The following is a 21417-nucleotide window of genomic DNA, read 5'->3' on the forward strand; positions in this document are numbered from 1 at the left end:
GTTACGCGAATTGACGATAATTGTAGCTGTGAAAGCAGTTTTGTACAAACATGCTCGTATTTTTTGTACGCGTTGATTTTTATATCATGCACTTACGAGTGTCATAAAAATGACGATAAAATAAAATTATAAGCTACTATTTAAAAAACAAAACTAATATGAAAAACTATAATATCGAAGAATAAAGAAGGTCATATGACAGCGTGGAAACATATAGAGAAAGCGACCACGAAACACTGAGAGCTTAAAGAAGACATTTACATCTCGCCTCATATTGAAACATTCAACGTTTGTTCGAATTGCGAGATGGATTCCTGTATGCGTATTGAGAGAATTGTAACAAGCTGACACGGCAAATTGGCATACGGATTTATGCAAATGGATTTGCACGGAATACGAAGGAAACAAGGATTACGGTGGAGCGGACTTGTGTGAAATCGTATATTATGCATACTACTATTAATAACTCATAATCATTTTTTCGCGCGTTAATAAGCACGACCTCGTGTTTATTATCTAATTACCCTCCGCGAAAAGTATAGTAGCCTCGCACGCGCTGCCCGTATATTATCAAGCTTCTACAAAATTTAAAACTATTTTCATATTAAATTGTATTTAGAGCACTCTCATCACCGAGACAAAATGAACTTGATTTCATTGAAATGGAATACAATCGATAAGCGATAAACCTCATTTTGATTTTTACCACCGATACGTCTGCATGGTCTGCAAACGCAATAATTTATTATTTTATTTTATTTTGTATCGATCGTTTATCATGCGACGAAAAACTGATAGTAGCACTTTTAATATATGGTTATTATAAAACGTAGATATCGTCGTGAAATCTCATCTGTAATTTCCATAACGTGATAATATCCGAAACTAGTTATTAATAATAAATCTCATATTTGCGATAGCGCAAAATTTAATAGAGATATATATAAATCTTTTTACAAGATATACAGATTAAATTTGTCACATTTAACGCGAGAAAATAAGGAAATTAATAATTAATTCGGAAATAAATTAAACACAACAAAATAAAACATTAACTTTTTGCAAATAGGCACCCGCAGAAATGCATACATTCGTGTAGCGATTGTTTTAAAATGTTAAAAGAAGCAAACTCGCATATATACATTCGGTTGTTAAGTCTGGTTCACACTTTGATTATTTACGCAGCTCTTTCCTAATTAATATACCGTACTCTTCCTAGTTTGGATTTCGAAATCACTCGGGCCTATCGCAATTTCAACGCGAAATAGAGATCCGCGTTAGGAGCGTATACGGGTGTAGGAGGTCATCTAGTTGGTTCTTATGCCGGCATTCGAATCACCGTGCATATCAATTCCACGCTGCAATCCATCAAGCATTGAAATCTTCCCTATAATGGTTGCAAGTGTTTTTCGAATATATATCTAAGAATCTATCTCAAGAGTAGGAAAATGATAGAAAGTGCATTGCGTAAAATCCATCTTTGAGATAAGAAAAATAGTTAATATCTCTTTATGTTTTACGTACGCGTGCGGTGATTATATAAAATTTGTTATATATAAATAAAGTTCCGAATAAGCATAATTATTTTGACATTGATTTTGTCCTTGCAAACAAAAAATTGTAAAAGATCAATGTGTAGAAATATTTAAAAGACTGTGATAAAATATTTTTATACTCCATGTGTAATAATCATATAAAATTTGTTACTAATAAATAATGTACAAATTATTTTGGTGTTGAATGCTAGTATAAAAATAGTTTCTGTCATTAAAGCAAATAGAAAGTACCGGGTGAATAAAATATTTTTGTGGTTCTCAAAGATAAAAAAATTAATTTACGTTTTTCACAGGAGAAGCTACTCCATCGTAATTTACAAAAAAAAATGTAATCTGCAAAGAAGACCCTGGATACTAGAACCAAAATTTGTTGAGCAACGAAAAGAATTCGTTGAGCACTCAAAGCTTTCATAGCTGAATATGTTACATGAGAATATGACGCCAAATGCAATTTGGAAATTACCTCGGGCGTGGCGATAATTTAACTTACACTGTTCGCCGACATGCCGTTACCTGTATTTTCGCCGGATATTTTTAGGTAGCTCATGAATTTTCCTGTTAGAGCAGCTGCTTATGATAGAAAAATATATGTGAGATAAAATATGAAGCGAGCACTATGTGTCAAATATTACGGTATTTTTTTTTTTACCTTTATAGAATACTATTTCAAAATGTGTTTTTGATGCAAATGTTTCGGTATTTTTTTTAAAAACAAACTGATCGACAAATATATTGCGAAAAAAGAGAGAAACATTTGTTTTTTGTAGTGACCAAGAAGAAACTTTATACATATACATATATATATATATATCAAAAGTAATGGAATTGCTGGATATGTTTTAGAATTTGCTAATGAATCATTTGTCCAATGCTAACAGTATGAGGTTTGATTTAGTGCAACAAGAAGCGTCTTTTAGCAATGACTAGTCGAGCGTGTCGACGTCTGGTCGTCCGAAGGATTTTTAATGCGATTTACTGCAGCGACTCGTGTCCCCGACAATAAATATCGGTTATCGAGCTTTCAGCCGCGGAATATCACGCGATGTATCGGGTGTCACGGATCGGAGCATGACGCATGGCGAGCAAAATGGTGTTGTCGTACATTAAAGAATTATGATCTTAATCATACCACGCACACGAACTAACATGCATACAATGTAGTGCCTTGTAGTGTTAAAACTCTGCCATATTTTTATTCAACAATCATCATTATTAAAATTTTCATAATGCAAAATATATCTATTATGAATTGTTGTTATACATTTTAATATTATTAAAGTAAAACTATAAATGTATATTGTATTTTTTTAAATTAAATCATTTATATTAATGTATTTTTTTCGTAATCATCAACATTGCAATAATTTTTTTAAAAAGCATACATCGTTTTTTTTACAGTAAAACGATCTTTTCATAATTTTTTTGTCAGTTTTATTTATATTTTCTAAGATTTTTTGCGATTGAAGATTTTATTCTTTGGCAAACGAACTGTAATTGATAGTAAAATTCTTTAATACGTCATAATTTTGTATAATCGATAAACTTACAAATTAGATGAATTAATCGTTAAATAATTTCCTCCTGATATAATCTTATTGGATTATCATTCGCTAATCTCTCGCAACTCTTAAAACCAGCGCACGAAAAATTAATTAAAGTTTCTACATTCGCGCGCGCTCCAAACTACTCCTCCGTAGTTTTCTCCAGTGCTCACGGAACTCTTTTTCGCAAAATATCCCGTTCTCCACACTTTCTTTAATTAACCTCATTTTCCTTGGACTCTCGTAGCTAATCGCGCTAAAATACATGGAAAACAATGTATTACTACGTGTATATTTGCTGATTTGTACAAAAATACTATACAGTTAACTTTTTATCCAAGCACAGATTATGCAAATTAAAATAATTCTCATAATAAGATTAATTAATAGAGCGAGTTAATTTTCCATTTTTAACTAACAATTTTTCTGTTATTTGTATTAAAGAATTTATAATTTTAATTTAAAAAAATATACGATAAGATATGTAAAAAATGCGTTAATTTGAAAATATGGACTAATCACTATATGGATTATTTTTCTATTGTGATATATTGTATTATAATATATAATATAATATATTAACTGTAAAAGATATATATTAACTATAAAAAATCTTTTCCCTATATAATATATTTTTTGTCTTTCAAGAACAATTTTTTCGCAAATCGGAGAGTTAATAATGCTAATATAGCATTAATTTATATATGTACTAATTTATCTATTTTCGATCAGTGTTTGTAGTCAAACAATAACTTCCATTATTTATCAATCTATGCAGTATTTCAATTTAACATTATAATAATAATTTAACATCATTAAATTAATTAGTTGTTGAAACCGTCAACATTTAACAGTCCTTTGCCGCAGTTAAACTCAATTTAATGGAAAATCATTGATGTTTATGCTTTCAGAAATGGAATACGATTTGTTAGAGGCGTCGATGTCGACGACGGACGAAAATAATTTTTACATAGGCGACGGCGTGGACGGATTTCCGGCGTTTGGCTTTCGACCCGGTTCCGAGGTGAAGCAGCCCTACAGAATGTACCTTCCGGAAAAGTTGCCGGCCGAGTTCACCCTAGTGGCTACATTCAAGCCGACCTCCTTTAGAACGAGCTACCTCTTCGCCGTTCTTAATCCCTTCGAAACTGTTGTCCAATTGGGTATTAGAATTTCGGTAAGCTGCATATAATACCTGCCTCTCTCAACTATGCCCGTAGCCGCGACAAATTATTTGCAATTTTCCAAAATTTCCCTTTCGCGGACGTTATGTGGCTTTATTGAAGATTACGGGTGGGTCATGCTAAACTAGCGGGGAATAATGTTAGAGAAAATAATAGCGTATGAGATTGAGAAGCAAATGTCTCGCGGAAATGAGAGGATGGGCGTGAAATACGACGTCACATTAAATCATGAAGGAATCCGCTTTAACAGCTGGGTGGTTATTAGCTCTTTAAGTGCACTTTATCAAGGTAACCGCGATATTCTTATGACATTATATATTTCATGAATGGATAAATATCATTCAAATGGAAGAAAGATAATTTAATGTGCTTGATAATAATAATAATCTTCCATTTTCTACAAGAATTTTTCTTTTATTACTTCTCGAATAAAATTTTTCTCATATTGATATTACAAGCAAAATTGTGGTTTACTTAAATAAAGAGAAGACAAAAAACTGTTTTATAGAACCATTATTTTTATTTAATTGGAAAAACTCATGCCAAAGGATTCTAATATTTTGTTTTCACAAAATATAAATTATATTTTTACGATGTAATGCACTACCTTTTAAATAGTGATCTTTAAACGTTATCTTCTATTTTTCGATTCCTTCCATGATGTCATTACACGTTCGATCTTATATTTTCTTCTACTCTCGCGCTCTTTTCGGGCAACCATTCTCGTAACATGTCACGTACGTGTTCCGAACAATAAGCAACCTCGAATGCTTCGGACGTTTCCAGAAAGCTTCGATACTCGGAATATTTTCAAGTAGTATCGTTATTGTTTAACACATAGAATTGGAGAAGAGTATTGTTACGTTTTATTTGAAGTATGCAAAATTTGGCAAGTTTACTTTGTAGTTTTCTTAAAAATGTGCTTTGCTCCATCTTGTCTGTATCATTCTCTATGCTTAAAATCTATTAACAGAAAATTATTCATGAGTTTTTTGTGATCATGCTTCGAAGGATGGACCCGGCTCGAATCAGAACGTTTCACTGGTCTACACAAACTCGGACGAGCATTCACATTCGGAAGAGGTGGCGAAATTCACCGTACCGAAGCTTACAAAGAAATGGTCGAAGATCGTCATTAAGGTATCCGCAACCGATGTCACCCTCTATCTCAATTGCCACGAGATGGCACGACAAAGGGTTACGAGGATCCCGCAGGAATTAGTATTCGATACCGCCAGCACGCTGTACATCGCGCAAGCCGGGCCGCACATCCAGGAGCGATACGACGTGAGTACCGTGCACACCTTTCGTTTTCGCGAAAAAAAAAATGGACATCGTGAGCATTCGTGTGTGGCGCAGCGAAACAAAATAAAATGAACAATGCTTGTTGCATGACGGATGTTTTCCATGGAAATCGACATAGCTGTATAGCTCTGCAGTGCATATGTGCAATGAAGCAACGTGAATAAACAAACTTGCATGGATCGAATGTAATTTTTTTTTGACTCGGTGGACACAAAACAAATAACGTAAATTCGAAAAACATTCGTAGCGCGTACGTCAGTGTAAGTTAGTTTCGTTTCGCGAAGCCACACGCGTATTTCGTAAGCGATGTCGTTTTCGTCTCGTTTCGTTTCGAACATGTCGGCAAATTGATTCCGTTTGTTCGCGGAGGATATGAACGAATACATCAAAAACATACGAACGTATGAGAGATATGATCGCATTTATCAAATCCTCTTTAGCATCCCAATAACTCCAAAGTGCATTCGAAGATGGATTTTATGCATTTTAGAATTTTAATTCATATTATTGCTCGTGCTATTGAGCCATGTCGGATTGACTCTTCCATCGAGACGAAAATGACTCGCTTGGGAAATTCGTAACAAATTTTTCCTTAAATATTTATTGCTTGTTTCACGAGTTTTGTTATATTAAGAGGGTACAGTCGTAAACCTCAAAATAAAACATAAGATCCGAAACGGAATTAGAAGCGGCGAATCGTGGGAGTAAATCCGTACCGGTACATCCTTTAAGAATTTAATACCGTATCTGATATCCCCCAATATAAAATAGGAAAAAAAAAGAGAGTGAGGTAAAAGAGTGGAGAGCGCCATCGAATAAGGAGTAGTAAGTTCAGAAGAAGTGGAAGGAGTACAAAATACCTCATCGAAATCCTATATATTGACGTTACAGATCTATTGTCTCGGTTGCCACTATTGCTCTCTCAAAGAACACTCGAGTGGCTCGAGAGACATCACAATGAAAATAGAAAGATTTTCATCGCTTGCCATACGTCAAGCTGAAGAAAAGCGATTTATGATCGATTCTTTCACACTATGATCAATCAGTATTATACTCAAAATTATACTACAAAATTCAATGTAGCAACGCATCTATTGTTGTTGTTTGATAAAAATAATGTTAAGAAACTAATAATATCATAATGATGATTATAACGCTAATATTATTATAGTTACATTAATGTAATTGTAATATAAAAGACTATTTCAGATATCATAAAATATCAAAATTTGATTAATTTATTATAATATATTAAAAAATAATAAGATAAGATAAAAAAAGAAATCAGATCAAGTCACAAGAAATGACGATGTAAATAATAAGGTGAAATTTAAAAGTAATAAAAATGATTCAAGTAACTTTCAGCGATCATATATGTATGTTAATCAACAAATATCGTATAATCTCATATTAACACATATGTAGCATGCATCTATGCATTAATGAAATTTTTTGAGATAATGACGCTTTTATATAGGAATGATCGTATTTTGTTTCAAATAATTAATATCGCTCAGTGATGAACGTAGAAATAGTATTTACGTATCATCGCAGTCCTTTAGAATCTTCATATCATATTAACAGCGGGGGCAGCATGATTACATATCATCGATATGGGAGAGAATAATTAGTTCTCATCGTGACGCAATATGATCATCTACACAGAGACCACGTGTTGCACATCGATGCGTAAAATGCATTGATTTACTCGATCCTTCGTTAATTAGTTATCCACAATAATAAGCGGACTGTGCATATTGCAATATTTCGCGTCAGTTGTGTAACATTGCTCTCATCTTGCGACGGAAATATCTCTTGTGATAATTAATTTATGCGCCGTATTAGTAAAATTGCGCAAGCAGTATAAATATTTCATGCTCTTTTTTAATACTAAAATACAAAGTAAGATTTTTACGTATTAATTGATATATTTTATGCAGATGAACGCAGAGATGCAATTTTGAACTTTATACAAGCCGTCTTGTCATTAATTTAATAAGTGCTACTAAAGACGTCTACTTTGCAAAGTCGATAATTATGGGTTATCTTGCCGCTGCAAGAAAGTTTCCGTTTCAGTTACCGTCAAGAAGAGAAAAGAGTATTATTTCATATTTTCATATAAAGATTGGATTTGTAAAAATAATTAAAAAATTTTATTATTTATCTTAAGCAACCGAGAAAGCAATGGATATGTAAAATTATTTTGAAATCTGTTTCAACATTTTCATTATTTAGGTGAATTTAATCAAAATACATGACAAGCTATCTAAATGATGATAAATAATTGACACTCGTGGCGGTGGAAATCACGCTCGCGCGTCATAAAGTTGTGAAAACATGATTACACTCAAATATAATAATAACGCCTCTCTCTTGCATTTTTAATCGTAAAAATTCAAAGCTGTTAATATACGATCGTAATTGATGAATGCGTACGTATTTGTTATTCATACATAATTAGTATGCATAATTAGTTCTCAATTAGAAATTATTTGGATAATTAAAAAGCCTGTACCAAAATTACAGCGAGATAAAAGATATAATATAACAATACTTTGTTAGTTGTGCAAAAGAAATTTTTTTCGTATGAAACGTGCTGTTTTTAAAAAGCCTTTGAATAACAAGACCCGAAGAAAAAAGAAAATTGTTGAGGAAAACATGTATTATAAAAGCAATAGTGCAATAACCACTGTTTTTTCATCGCACGTCAAATTTGCAATTTTTCAATTAAAATAAGAAGAAAATAATTTTTTTTTAATACTTAATATTTAATATTTTAATATTTAATATTTTAATAATTTTAATATTTACTTGTAAAAATACAAATTGCAAATAAAAATGCATTTGTCAAGCACAATCATTTATCATATAATAAATACTAGGAAATGAAGACAGTAGATGACACCAATAGTTAATGCAAGCATAATAAATAAATTCACTCACCGATCGCTGTATCCAACTTTGACCGTTGTAGCGAAGTATACCGTTGCCTGAAAAAATTAATAAATATTTTAGTTAATAATAATTATGTCATACATGTTATATATTAATTATGATGTATTATATATAAAATTTTATTTTGATTAAAGCGCAACTATATGTAATAAATTAAATAATTATTTAAAAATGTTATAATAAATATTTGACAAATATTTTACTAAATATTTCCAAATAGCTGAATAAATATTTTATAAATACAAATTGTAAAATTGTATATGTATGTGTTGTCACAATTATTATTCAAAAATATATTGGAAAAACGAGAAATAAATAACTGTATTAATTAAAATATCACAGTTTGCAAGAGATATCTTTTGTCTAATATAATCTATTAATATTAAAATCTATTAAATAATATCTTAGAAAAAAATACAAAATTTTGACTCTATAGATACAATAAAAGAAATATGTTAAAATCATAAGGAACAGGAACGTAGAAGCAGAAAAAAAATATAATAATATTGTTACTAGCAAATAAAATAATTTGTTTACGCACAATACAGAAAAGATAGAAAAAATATAAAAATCTGAAAAATATCTTTCACGTTTACTTTGCTGTATAGGTATATTTTTAATTTGCAATTGCATTTTTACTTATACCGATCAACGTACCGCTGACAAAAAAATTATAAGAATTCCTTCATTGTTTAAAACAGATATGAAAATATCCAAATATGCGTGTAAGAGATGCGTAAGAGAACATTCGTGCGATTTTCACGATCAGCTTTTCTTGTATTTGCGCGCAACAAGGACGCCAAAACGGAGTTGCATCGCACCCGAGAGACACTCTTATCGTGCATCCGCTGTCGTTCCAGTCTCACAATGCTGTTTCCTGTGTCTCTCGCCTGACTTTTTCATGTCTTCCCAGGATAACAGTGCGACGGAAAAGTTCCGCAGCCGTTTCGATCGACACGATTCGCAAGTTCTCGCCCCTCGCGGGCTAATCTCTATAAATTGTGCCGCGACGCCACCGCCGCCGCCGCCGTCGCCGTCACCGCCAACGACGACGACGACGAGAGATGTTTTGCAAGGTGGTAGTTCCGCAAGGAGGACGCGTCACCATTTTCTCTAGAGACAGTGAGACATTCGTATTTTATATGGCGGAAACAATGGGGTTAACATAGCGGTTACGTGCACAAATACGTGCGCAAAACTTTCCAACGTTTTGTCCAACGCGTCAAATATCGTTTTTTAAAAAAGTAATGCAAAGCAATGATGACAATATCGTTTGAATATTTCTCCCCCTTTTGAATTTTTTTTTATGTTAAACAGATTACACGCAAGTTATTATGCAAGTATTACATATTTATATTTTACAGAATATGTAATGTTCAGCAATTTGCATTTCTGAAGAAATTTTATTTTGTACTTTTTTTATGTACGCATGTGCATACACATATAAATAATCTATTAAAAATAAAAAGCACACAAAGTTCGTAATTTCTGACTTGTTAATTACCTGGGTGGAAATTATAAGGATAAGTAACCCGACAATACCATGCACGACAAAACCATTTCGGAAAATTACTTTCCTCGTTAATTCTCTGCCTTTTGTGTTACCGATGAAAAATATTATTATTTCCATACATCTGTTGACCGAATTTAACTTCGCGTCCAACGAATTCTCTTATAGACAGAAACTGATGTTTTCATATAGCTTGAATAAATAATAATCCCCTGTGAGTACTCAATTTTATAATGTATTTAGCAAGCAATATGTTTGCGATAAAATTAAATTTCTTTTTGCAGATTGCATATCATGTTTATTCAGTTTTAGATGCCACATCTTGGCAATAAAACCCATTAAAATTGTTATTTTAAGGGAATATGAACGTATTGTATATGAAGATAACCTTTTAGTGGAAAAGGAAAACAGCCATCGCGGAAGCAAAATAAATTTATAAACTTGATGAAACTGCAGCAAAAATATATAATTTGCGATCGATCAAATTTAGTAATTATCAAGTCCCAATAACATTTGAGAAACGTGCATACTTAAATCAACTGATCAAATATATTTAAACACTTCTTTTGAAATCCGAGAAACGCTTCGATACCGCAACATGTATATTTAAAACCGATGATGGTCGTTTTATATATTATTTTCTCTCTTAGATTATTACTAACCTTTCGCGTTCGCGAACATACACTCTCTCGAAAGTAATGGAAATGGAAAGTTCGATTTTCGTTTGGTATTCTAAGGTACTCTCGGCTGACAGTTCCGTCAATAAATTAACAGAACGATTGACTTCCGTAGAACCGCAGTTATTCCGAGTGTTTTGGGCAATTTTGCTGCGCCTGCGGCTTATCGCCGCACTGGCGTCCGCAATATGCGTGGCATGTTCCAAAACCCGTAATTAAGATCCGGTATGTACAGAAATGCACATTCGTACCGCAAGTATGTGAAAATTTATGCGCACAAATCCATCTTGTTAACGATTATTTGGATATCTTAAAAAATATCTTAAAAAATTTAAGAGATCCACATTATTAATATAAGAACTGCAAGATGCGTTTTCATTAACGAAATATTAGACAATTGCAAAAATCAACATTTTAATTAACTTAGAATGAAAAGAGTTACATAAAAATATTTCCTACAATAATTAAGATTAAAATATAAAAGGTGAAAAGTACCAGAGGCTTTATTTTTTGAAAATAATCATAGAACAACGTTGCATTTTGCGATGGTGCTGCAGCACTACATACACTGTTTACCTTGGAAATATGTCAGCATATTATGTTAACATCGTGAAACTAACTTCTACGTGATGCTCAAATTTGCATAGAATTCTCGTTGCTGTCTCTGTGAAACGTCTGAAAAGTAATCGCGAAAATAAGACAAATCTTGCGATAATGTTACTGCTGTGTCTCAATGCCTCATCCACCGAAATTACAGAAAATCGATTACTAGAGAAGACATATCGATAATCTCGATAGGTAGAAAACAGCGGCGACGTAGAAGAAATTCAGCTCGATAAAGAAGAAAAAGAAACATCCATTCTAACATCCATGTGCGCGTTTAATGCCATGACGAAAAAGGAGCCATTAACCCGCGGCGGCCTCTTTAATTTTACCGTATTATTACGAACAGCGGTGCGCAGCTCGCGATGGGGGGCGTAGAGAAAAAATTAGTATGTTGCTTTGTGCGAGGCGAATTCCCCGCGATAAGAATGCCCCGAGGATCTTCCGTCGGAACGAAACGTCCATGCCGTTACCCATTCCTGTAAGGAGGGGGGTTATTCCGTAAGGAAAGTGGGCGGGCGGAATGTAACGAGGACGAAGTGCACGTGCATCGTGTGCCAGCATGAGCAACCCCAGAAACACGGAATATAGAGTCCCGGAATAGCGTAGGGGCCTGTTGTGCCCGTTAGGATAAAAGCTACAGTCGGCCGGCCTCGTTTATCCCCGACGAGCTTTGATGCGGAATGCGTGCTCCGGCTGGGAAAAAGGACGATCGTTTCCTCGTAAGGAATTAGTCATTCGCGAGAAACGTCAACGGAGATCTCTACGCTCCCGTCCCTCTAATTGAATCTTCCCGCTCACGAAAGTTCCACGGAAGTTGAGAGCTATTCGTGGCCGAGGAAAATGTTAATTCTATCCGTATTAGTTCAGATACGTAAGGGATCGTCCGCGCGAGACTGTTAAAGTTCTTAAATAGGCCGCGATGCAGATGGTAAAATTTTTAAAAGTAGGTCGCCTACATTGTGTCATTCGACCGTTCTAAAATTAAACGTTCCAGAATTCGAGCGGACGTTACGAAGTAATAAATTAATAAAATTTGTTGAGACTGGTATTCTCTTTTTAACGAGTAATAATTTTCTTTCGCGCAACGCCGCTCCTTCCAGCAAAATGGCGAAATTAACCTTTGAGACAACAAGATAACGATGACAACCGAGACAAGTCTATTTAGACAGCGTCTTGAAAAACGCCATAGACACAGGCGAATCTAATTAACCTCGGGCGCGCGACTCACTTAGCCGATATTAATTAAAACGGCGCTGTACAAAATGATATTTTTAATGACTATTCACATGCCTTCGCTCTAGCCGGTCGTAAATACGATACGCGCGATCGTAAAATTTTAACTATGCGACCAGACTTGTGGCTTTTTTTCCGCTCGTGCCACTTCCGCTCTCGCAACGAGGGCCATTACGAGCCTGGCGTTGGTGCGCGCGAAGGTTACTTCATTAGAAGAAATTAGCCATTTAGGAACAGCCGGGTCCGGTGTAGCGACTCCATATACCTTCATTATTATATAATCACGGAGATAATTACACACTTACAATATAGTGGTAAAAATTAATGAGTTTAATCAACGGATTAACAAAACGGTAAAATCATTTCTTTTGTTGTTGATAAAGAGCTGACTGACTTCCCGTGGATTTAACTTATATCTTCTTAGATTACAGAGCGCATTGTCTAATGAGACGTTCCTTCTGATGTGTATCTTAGCGGTTTAATGAATCGTAAATATAAGATACAGCAAGTAAAATCTCAGTCGCTGGAGAGATCTTTATTCGAGTAAATACGCAATAATTCCCAACAAATGTTGTAGCCACTTTGTTACGTAAGATTACCTATTTGTGTTAGTTATCTTAGTGTTTTCCTTTCCAGAAATATATATTGCTGTACTACCCTTTTGGAATCATGCGTGCAATATATCTTGCAGTATGCATAATTATAAAAATTATTACGTATTTTTTAACATCCGCAAAATGATGTAACATTATTCAATTGCGCAGTGCAACATTTATTAATCATAGGCAATGGTTTGGAAGGAAAAACTATCGCGCGTTGAATTTGGCGTTAAACCATTTTTCAAAGGATCCGAAAATCTCAGAGGCTCGTAATATATCCGCGAAGTAACGATCGCAGGAGTCTGCCACGTTTTAATATCACGCGTTACCAGCAAACAAAATGAGTGATGAGAGCGAGGATGCGCATCCTGCGTTTTCATAAGCCGCGCTGCAACGCGCGATGCAGGTGCATCACCTATCACCTTCATTTCGCTTAGATAAAAGCATGAAACGGTTACGACCCGTCTCGCTTCCGACAATCTTCACCGTAGGCTTACTAAGTGCTATCCGAAGGAAGAAAAGAGAGCATACGTCTTCGGTAAATATATATTTAGAATAATTTTACGTGTGTGTGAATAAATTATTAAAATATTGTTAAAATAATTTTTCAAAATGCCATTCCCAGTTTGACCAACAAATTAATACTTTCAGCAAAATCAATATATCTGCAATAATAAAAATACAGCTAAAAGTTTTGCAACGTCAACGTCGATATATTATTGTAACATTTTCTTTTTTTAATTTATCACAGCTAAAGTCATTACTGAAGGGGATAATTAACTCGAGGGAATTGACAAGATCGAGATTATATAAAAAATCAATATAGTTGAAAGTTTGTATCTTTTAATGTAGGATTTATTGCTATTTTAATTATCTCAAGTTCTTTGGATTATTTTTTCTATTCAAAATCTACGCATCTTTTTTTTAAAAAAGTGCAAATATGTAATTATTACTTTTATTACAAAAAATCCAAACTTATTGTATTCTATTTTGTGATAAACTGCGATTAAAACAGAAAGAAATCGCTTATTATATTCGAATAATATCACGCGAATAGAATAATTGAAAAATAACACGAATAAAATATACTGCCTTATTAGTGATTTTTGCATAGCGAAAGCCAATGGCATCTCTTATCTCCAATTTGCCGGATTGTGCTCGCGAATGGACGCGGAATGAACAAGATGCAGAAGTCGATGAGGTGGCCTCGTTTCGCTTTTCCCTTCGACGAAACTCATTTAAATACTGATGGACACGGATTATTTTCTTGCCATAACAGCCGCGCCGCTCTCGGCCGTTCTGCTTGCACTACATACATCCCGCTTTCTGTGTTCTGTCTTCGACCTCTTGTTCCGCCATGCTCTTCCCTCTCATGTGACACGGCGCGACCGGTGTTGTTCCGCCGCGCGCGACGGACAGTAAATTGATTATCGATTCCGAATAAATTACGCTCACCCGCGCTGCGAGGTCCTCCTCGATCAGTGCTCTCTTACTTCGGACCGCGACAGCAACGATGAGAGCTCTTATAGCACAGCCGGGAACTCCGCCCTTCTTTTTTATTTAAATCGTTTCGTGTGCGTGCGAGAGATTGGTTGACGATTTAAGGCGCGATAGCAAGCTATCGATGAAATTACGTTTGGGGAGGGGGGGGAGAATTTAAGATTAACAACGTTGTCGTATCAACTTTAGTTCACTTTTATTTGTTTAACGTGTCGTTAAAGTAATAAAATTAAGAGTAAAATTGAGAATTAGTATTCAAAATTGTAACAATCAGGCTTTAACCAATTATGCAAAAGTCCGCTCATCACACAAAATACACACAACTTTACTAAAAAAATTTTTTAATAATAAAACTGTAATTATAAATATTATTCATCATAATAATATAATATCATGTATCGTAATAATATTTCATTAGTATAAAAAAGTTCTATATTCTGCATTTCGCCTAGTCTGTAACTATTTGTCAGTTGTTAATATCCATTTACTACAAGCGGGCGAGCATATTTGTCGAGGCCTGACAATAATTTAGATAATTTACATCTGTTTAACATGTTATTGAATGAGTTGATGGGTGTAGAATTAATAACATCATAATAATTTGATTATTTCCGTTGGTTTAACGTGCTATTAAATGAATGCTGTTTTCGATGTGACATAAGCGAAAATTTCGCAACTTCATTGGAATAGTGTTACATTTATTTGTATCTGTAATTTATTTAACGATAAAATCGATATACCTACTATTGGATTCTTAAAATACTCGAGAACAGAAAATTGTGCCGCGATAAATTATTCTTGTCTTTCCGGTAAACACGTTATATTTAGATAAGATACAGTGTTCCGAGAAAATAAAACAATTTAATTGGAAAATTTATTTCGATATGAACTATAACCTCAAAATTAACCTATAAAAACATACCATCGACAATTCCAATACTATACTAATATTTAAAATAAAAGTAGGAATATAATAATTTATTAAGATACACATATACATATACAGGGTGTCCTGCACAAGGTGAATCACCTCTCGTGTACAGGTACAGGTAGAGCGGGTTAAACCGGGTAGAAAAGTCCTCTACCGTTTTGCGATTTTCGCAGTAATAAGGAATTAATTAAAAAATATCGACCAATTCGCGAGTTTAAGAGCGCGGCGAGAAGAGACCCCCGTGGCGGTACAGCCCACTGTTATTTGGTTACTAGGCGCGCGACGAAGCGGGAGGAGCGCTCTACAAATGACAACGGCAACATACGAGTGGTGCGTAACGCTAGATCCTTGCGTCCTAGCGACCACGCAACAGTGGGCTGTCTCTTCCCGCCGTGCGCTTAGACTCGCGCAAATTGGTCGATCTTCTTTAATTAATTTCTCATCAATTATTGCAAAAATCGCAAAACGGTAGAGGATTTTTCTACTTGGTTTAATCCGCTTTACCTGCACCCGAGAGGTGATTCACCTTGTGCGGGACACTCTGTATATAAAAAGCTACATAAACTCTTAATTAAGTAAATTAACAATTTTTCATATGCACGAGTTTAAGATAATGATGTAAACAAAAAGTCTACTTATTAAAACGACACATTAAAAAGTTTAAAAGTCGCATTAAGACAAGAATATTAAATCTCATTAATAATTTATGATTTCTTTTTTTTTTCTTTGCTAGGCTGTCAAATTTTATATGGTTTGTGCCGTTTTAAAAAATAAATGGCTTAAGTAAAATCTCGTATTGCCCAGAAAATTAGTTCTAGTTCTGGTGATAACTTATCCGGCGATGAGAATCGACGATAAATTTTACGAGTTGGACGCAGCGAATTCATAAAAGTTCGTCAATATCCCATCGCATCCCGCGAAACGATTGAACTTCATTATACACCGGCGAAGTTCATCGAAAAACTTGGCTTGCGATTATGCGAATAAATCCACAGTGCACAGATACGGCACGCCATGGCAACGCTGACCTTTGAGCGTCTGAGCACGGACGCAAACAAGAAACTTTCCTTTCTCGCGCTTTTCGCGCCGCTCCCGGGAAATCTTGAAAGCACGCGGTAAACCGGAAACGATGGAAAAGTAATTAGCCGGCTGTTTAGGAATTTAACGGTGCGCGTCCAGGAAAGAGTTTCCTCCGCTCGGCACAAGGATTCGCCGCGAGTTAATTAAACCGGTCGCTCTCGAAGTGAAAGATTCTCGATTGAGTAGACAGACAGAAGGGGATTATCGCGTGAACGCAATTTGCAAGCTGTCTTTCGACGAGCTTGAATGTGCTGTCGACTAAATGCATAGCATTCAGCGATATTTATAGAAACGAAATGAAAATTAATCCTAAACTTCAGACAAACTGTTTTGTAAAATCCATCTCTATTCTTCAATGTCCGAACTTGTTATTTCTCACCTGATTAAACTGCACTTATATATTCTTAAGTATGTAAATTATTTTTTTGCATATCTCTCTCTACCAATTTATCATTAAATCATTTCTGTTTTATAAATAATGTGTATAGGTACATTATACATGCAATATGTAAATATTGCCCCGAATGCGAGTTAATATACTGTAAATCTAATACAAAACTGCATGTTTAATAACGAAAGTCAAATCGATCTTATTTTAATGTGTATTTAAAGCTACGAATAAAATTGTAATTTATCTAAAGTTCAATTATCATTAATAGAACTTAGAATTTATTTTTGAATTTAAGTTTCCTTTAAAAATGCATTGTAAAAATTTGCTAATTTTCTAAATTGTCGTAGAAATAGCAATTCATTACTAAATTATTAAGTTTCGATAAAAGTTGGAAACAATCCAACTATAATTGAATTCCGTTGGCGTATCAAAGTTATTTTACCGTAAAAACCAGGTCTTACATACATAATTGAAGCCTTAGACTTATTTTCTCCCGCAATTTTACATTCTTTAGTTTTGAGTGCGTAATATGAAGTTAAGTAAATAATTTCTGGCTCGGAACAATTTTGAACTCATTACCGATTATATTTTATTAATAAGTGTAATTGTGTTATTTTCAACACAATTAATACAGCAAAGTGATTTTACGCTTGTTTGCGGTTATTCAAATTAATAATCAAAATCGCCTCGTTAATTCCCATTTTGACCGAATGATATCAAAAATAATCAAATGTGATAACAGAAATGGAAGAAAAATGAGTAGCAAAAAAAATGTAGTAATATATTATTTATATTATATTCTTCTAATTAGCTATAAACTCTTCATTACGAAATGTTTCCAATATATGTATATTTTTCACCTATTGCCATTCAATATCATTTATTGAAATCATTTATCAAAGTGGAAAATTACTAATAATATTAACGTTATTATTACTTATTTATTTATTGTAACTTATTTATTTGCGTAGATACCGAAGAAGAACAAATATTTTATCAAAATGCTATTTTATTAAATAAAATGCTATTACGGTCAGTTAATTGTCGGTGCATTTCGAAGTTCTCTCTCATACCATGGAATATTAACATACAATAATTTTGCCGTTCTTGTTGCCGATATATGACGCTATGAAAAATGTATTTCGAATATGCTTACAATAATATCGGCCAATAAATATCCAAAAATTTACGAAGTATACAGCAAAATTATTTCGCTGGTGGCGGTGGATTGCAAATTAATATGCATTGCAACATCGCATTTGTATTCGCGATTATCGTCACTAGCTAACTAAAACATTATCCTGTCAATCCGTGTCGGCCGCAAATTTGCGAGTAATCAAGAGGAGGCGCCGAAAATGCAAAATCCGTCGGCAAACCCTGGCATCGCGACGCGATACAATCGTCGACTGATTAAAATGCGATCGGCGTATATCGGATTAGCATAAGCAAATTCTTCCTGGCTATTTTTTTTTTTTCGTCTCCCGCACAACCCGCGAGATTCGCTTTGTTTTCGATCGTCTGTTTGCACTTCCCGTCGCCTCCGTCTGCGAAACAACGCACTGTAATTGTCTACCAGTTGTTTGCCACCAAAAAACAACCGGTGGCAATTAGCATCGCCGATAAAATTAATTCATTGAAACGATCGTGCGCGCGTTACTCTGCCTTGTCGTCGTGAAAGCCGTGAAAGTCTATAAATGGTTACCGTGTCTCTGATGAAACTAAGAGAATTAGATGGGAGAAATAAACTAAGAAATTAGATTTCAAAGCATTAAATTTTGCAAAATTAAAGATATTAAAATATTTAATATGTGCTTTATTTGAAATTAAGATAATTGTATTTTGCAAAAATAATCTTTTTGTATTATTCATATTCATTTGTATGTTTATGTAAATTCCACTAAAATATTATGTATCTTTCGAAGAAACTTGCTTTTATTTCAGCAAAAATTCAGTATTTATTGGGAATATTGAAGATAAAAAATTGAAAAATTATAAATAATTAATATAAATTAAAATACTTTAAGTTCTTATTGTTCTAAACACAAAATTCTATTATATCTTTTTGTATATCATTCTATAAATAAGTTTTATTTCAATATTCTTTCGTACTTTCAGTTTGGAGACTCACAACTAAGTTCTCTATCGATTTTTTGATCTCTTTCCCCGCTACTCTTCCACCAATTTTCTATTTCGGTACCTGACCCTTCCACGCCTCGCGCACATTGTATGACTCCGCTTTATCGAACAATAAATGTTTGAACGTATAAACGAATTGCGATGCCACATCGGGTGAAGTTATTATGGAAACGTACGATTTGAAAGTCGTGAAGATGCACGAAATACATTTTTTTATATAACCTCTTCGTGCAGTTATTTTTTTCTATCTTGACAACGCACATCACGCTCAAAATTTTAAAATTTTACGAGTAAAATTCTCCTTGCCATATATGTCCTTTCTATATGTGTCCTTTACGTGAGATACATAGGTAACCTGTTATATGTTGTCATTTAAATTGAAGTGAGATTTTCTTTGTTAAAAAATTTCACAAACATTGAAAAGATGACTTTTATCATATTAAGAAAGTAATTCACTATTATTATATTTTTCATCGTGTCTATAAAATTGTGCAGAACATTTTTGTATTAAAAAGAAACGGTGCATAATTGATGTCGCTACTAATTATAGCAACACTGTAGTAATTACTGCAAAATTCACTTAGCAGCAGAAATCAGTTATGCAGGATTGTTAAATAAATATCGTTAATTTACGCAAACATTTCGCTGATTGTACAGTAGGAGAAGGGGGGAGGGGGGGGGAGAGAACTACCGAGTAATTAATAATGCCGATTAATAATTTGGCGTGATTGGGTATTATCAAATGGAAGTTACTACAATACATTGAGATTGAAATTTTTCCTACCCTCGCGAATAAATAACGTATATTCCGTTATATCTGTAGCACACGTAGCAAACGTACACGTATACGCACGTAGAGATAAGTTTCTCATAACGCGCAATTTACCGAGCAAAATAATGCTATGAAATATTTCGTCACTTCTACGTACAACATATGCAGCACGTGGCATGAAATTTTCAAGAAATAACACGATTCCGGCAACTTTTTGGGATCGTAATGGAAAATTTCATCCTTGGGAACTTTGCATCGCTGCATTGCTTTTTATCCGAGAAAGATAGTTAAGCAGGAAATGATTATAGTTTACAAAATATCATAAAATTTCTAAAAATCTGTAAATGTGTAGAATTTAAGTGTCCAGTTGAATAGATCTTAAATACAAAAAAATAAGTAGTTTATTGCAGGCTGTATTTGTTAATAAAAAATTTAGATGAAATGATTGGCTGATACACTAGCTCTTGTTATCCATACTTTTTACTTTCTTCCAAAGCCTTAATGAGTTATAGATACGATATTTTTAGCTACAGAAACGCAGCAATTATTTTTCGAAAGCGTTTCCCTGTCGCGTTGCTCATTGTAGACACGTTGCGCACAATTGCAAAAACTGTCTACATGGACGTATATCCTGCATTTAAACAATGCACCATCGGGAAAATTAATAAACGCGAGCGTAGCTTTCATGACTACACTCGCGAGACACAAAAATTCCGGAATATAAAAAAATTCGCTACTCAGAATTGATTGCTAGTTTGACATTTTGGCATTTTGACATTTTGACAGCAGGCACGCTCGTATGCCTCTGTTGTTGTTCAAATTTATTTAACAAATAGTTTGCAGCCGTTTAAAAAAATGAAAGAAACTAACTGTTATAAAGTACACGTTAATAAAAAAAACGGCGTTCCAGACCTCAAAATTGATGTGCCGCGTGGATGAAAGAAGCAATTTTTATTCGAGCGTTTTATGTCGTCGCGTGTCAAAAAGATGACTACAAAAGTTCACGAAAGGAACTCATTGAATTCAAAGCAGATTTGACTTCTTTGCCGATCACAGATGGTTTCTTTATATTTTATTATATTTCATCGCTTACATTGAAATGAGATTTTCTTTGTTAAAGCATTTCACCGAGAACACAAAGCGAGCCTTTCGTTATATTAAGAAAGCAATTAATTATTGTTACATTTCTACAGAATTGTGTAATACACAATTCCTATGGTTTTTAATTAAAAAGAAATGGTGCATGATAACCACTTGAGAATTAAAATACTTCTCGTTCTTTCTATTTCATTTATTACTTTCAGAAATTATGAAAGATATATTTAAAAGAAAATACGTACGTACATACGTTCATATGTCTTTCTTCATTTAATATACCCTTTTAATTAAATAAGTTTTCGCAACAAATTAACTAAGCTGCGATATTATTTTTGCTTTTTTC

General features: G+C 33.9%; 2 protein-coding genes across 13 annotated transcripts in view; one reads left to right on the forward strand and one right to left on the reverse strand.

The window, feature by feature from the left end:
• The window catches only part of LOC105676895 (uncharacterized), a 300604-nt gene that overhangs the window by 140340 nt on the left and 138847 nt on the right, over positions 1–21417 (reverse strand). For all 7 annotated transcript variants that reach the window (XR_010890770.1, XR_010890769.1, XR_010890771.1 and 4 more), the window contains exon 8: positions 8530–8576. The gene's annotated coding sequence lies outside the window, so the exon portion shown is untranslated. The remainder of the gene's footprint in view (positions 1–8529; positions 8577–21417) is intronic.
• Positions 1–21417, forward strand: part of Mp (Multiplexin) — a 225276-nt gene that overhangs the window by 67889 nt on the left and 135970 nt on the right. For all 6 annotated transcript variants that reach the window (XM_012371315.2, XM_012371312.2, XM_012371309.2 and 3 more), the window contains exons 3-4: positions 4009–4274; positions 5293–5568. In XM_012371315.2, the coding sequence (XP_012226738.1) occupies positions 4009–4274; positions 5293–5568 (542 nt within the window). The remainder of the gene's footprint in view (positions 1–4008; positions 4275–5292; positions 5569–21417) is intronic.

Source organism: Linepithema humile, chromosome 6 (genome assembly GCF_040581485.1).
Source record: "Linepithema humile isolate Giens D197 chromosome 6, Lhum_UNIL_v1.0, whole genome shotgun sequence".
Lineage (NCBI taxonomy): Eukaryota > Metazoa > Arthropoda > Insecta > Hymenoptera > Formicidae > Linepithema > Linepithema humile.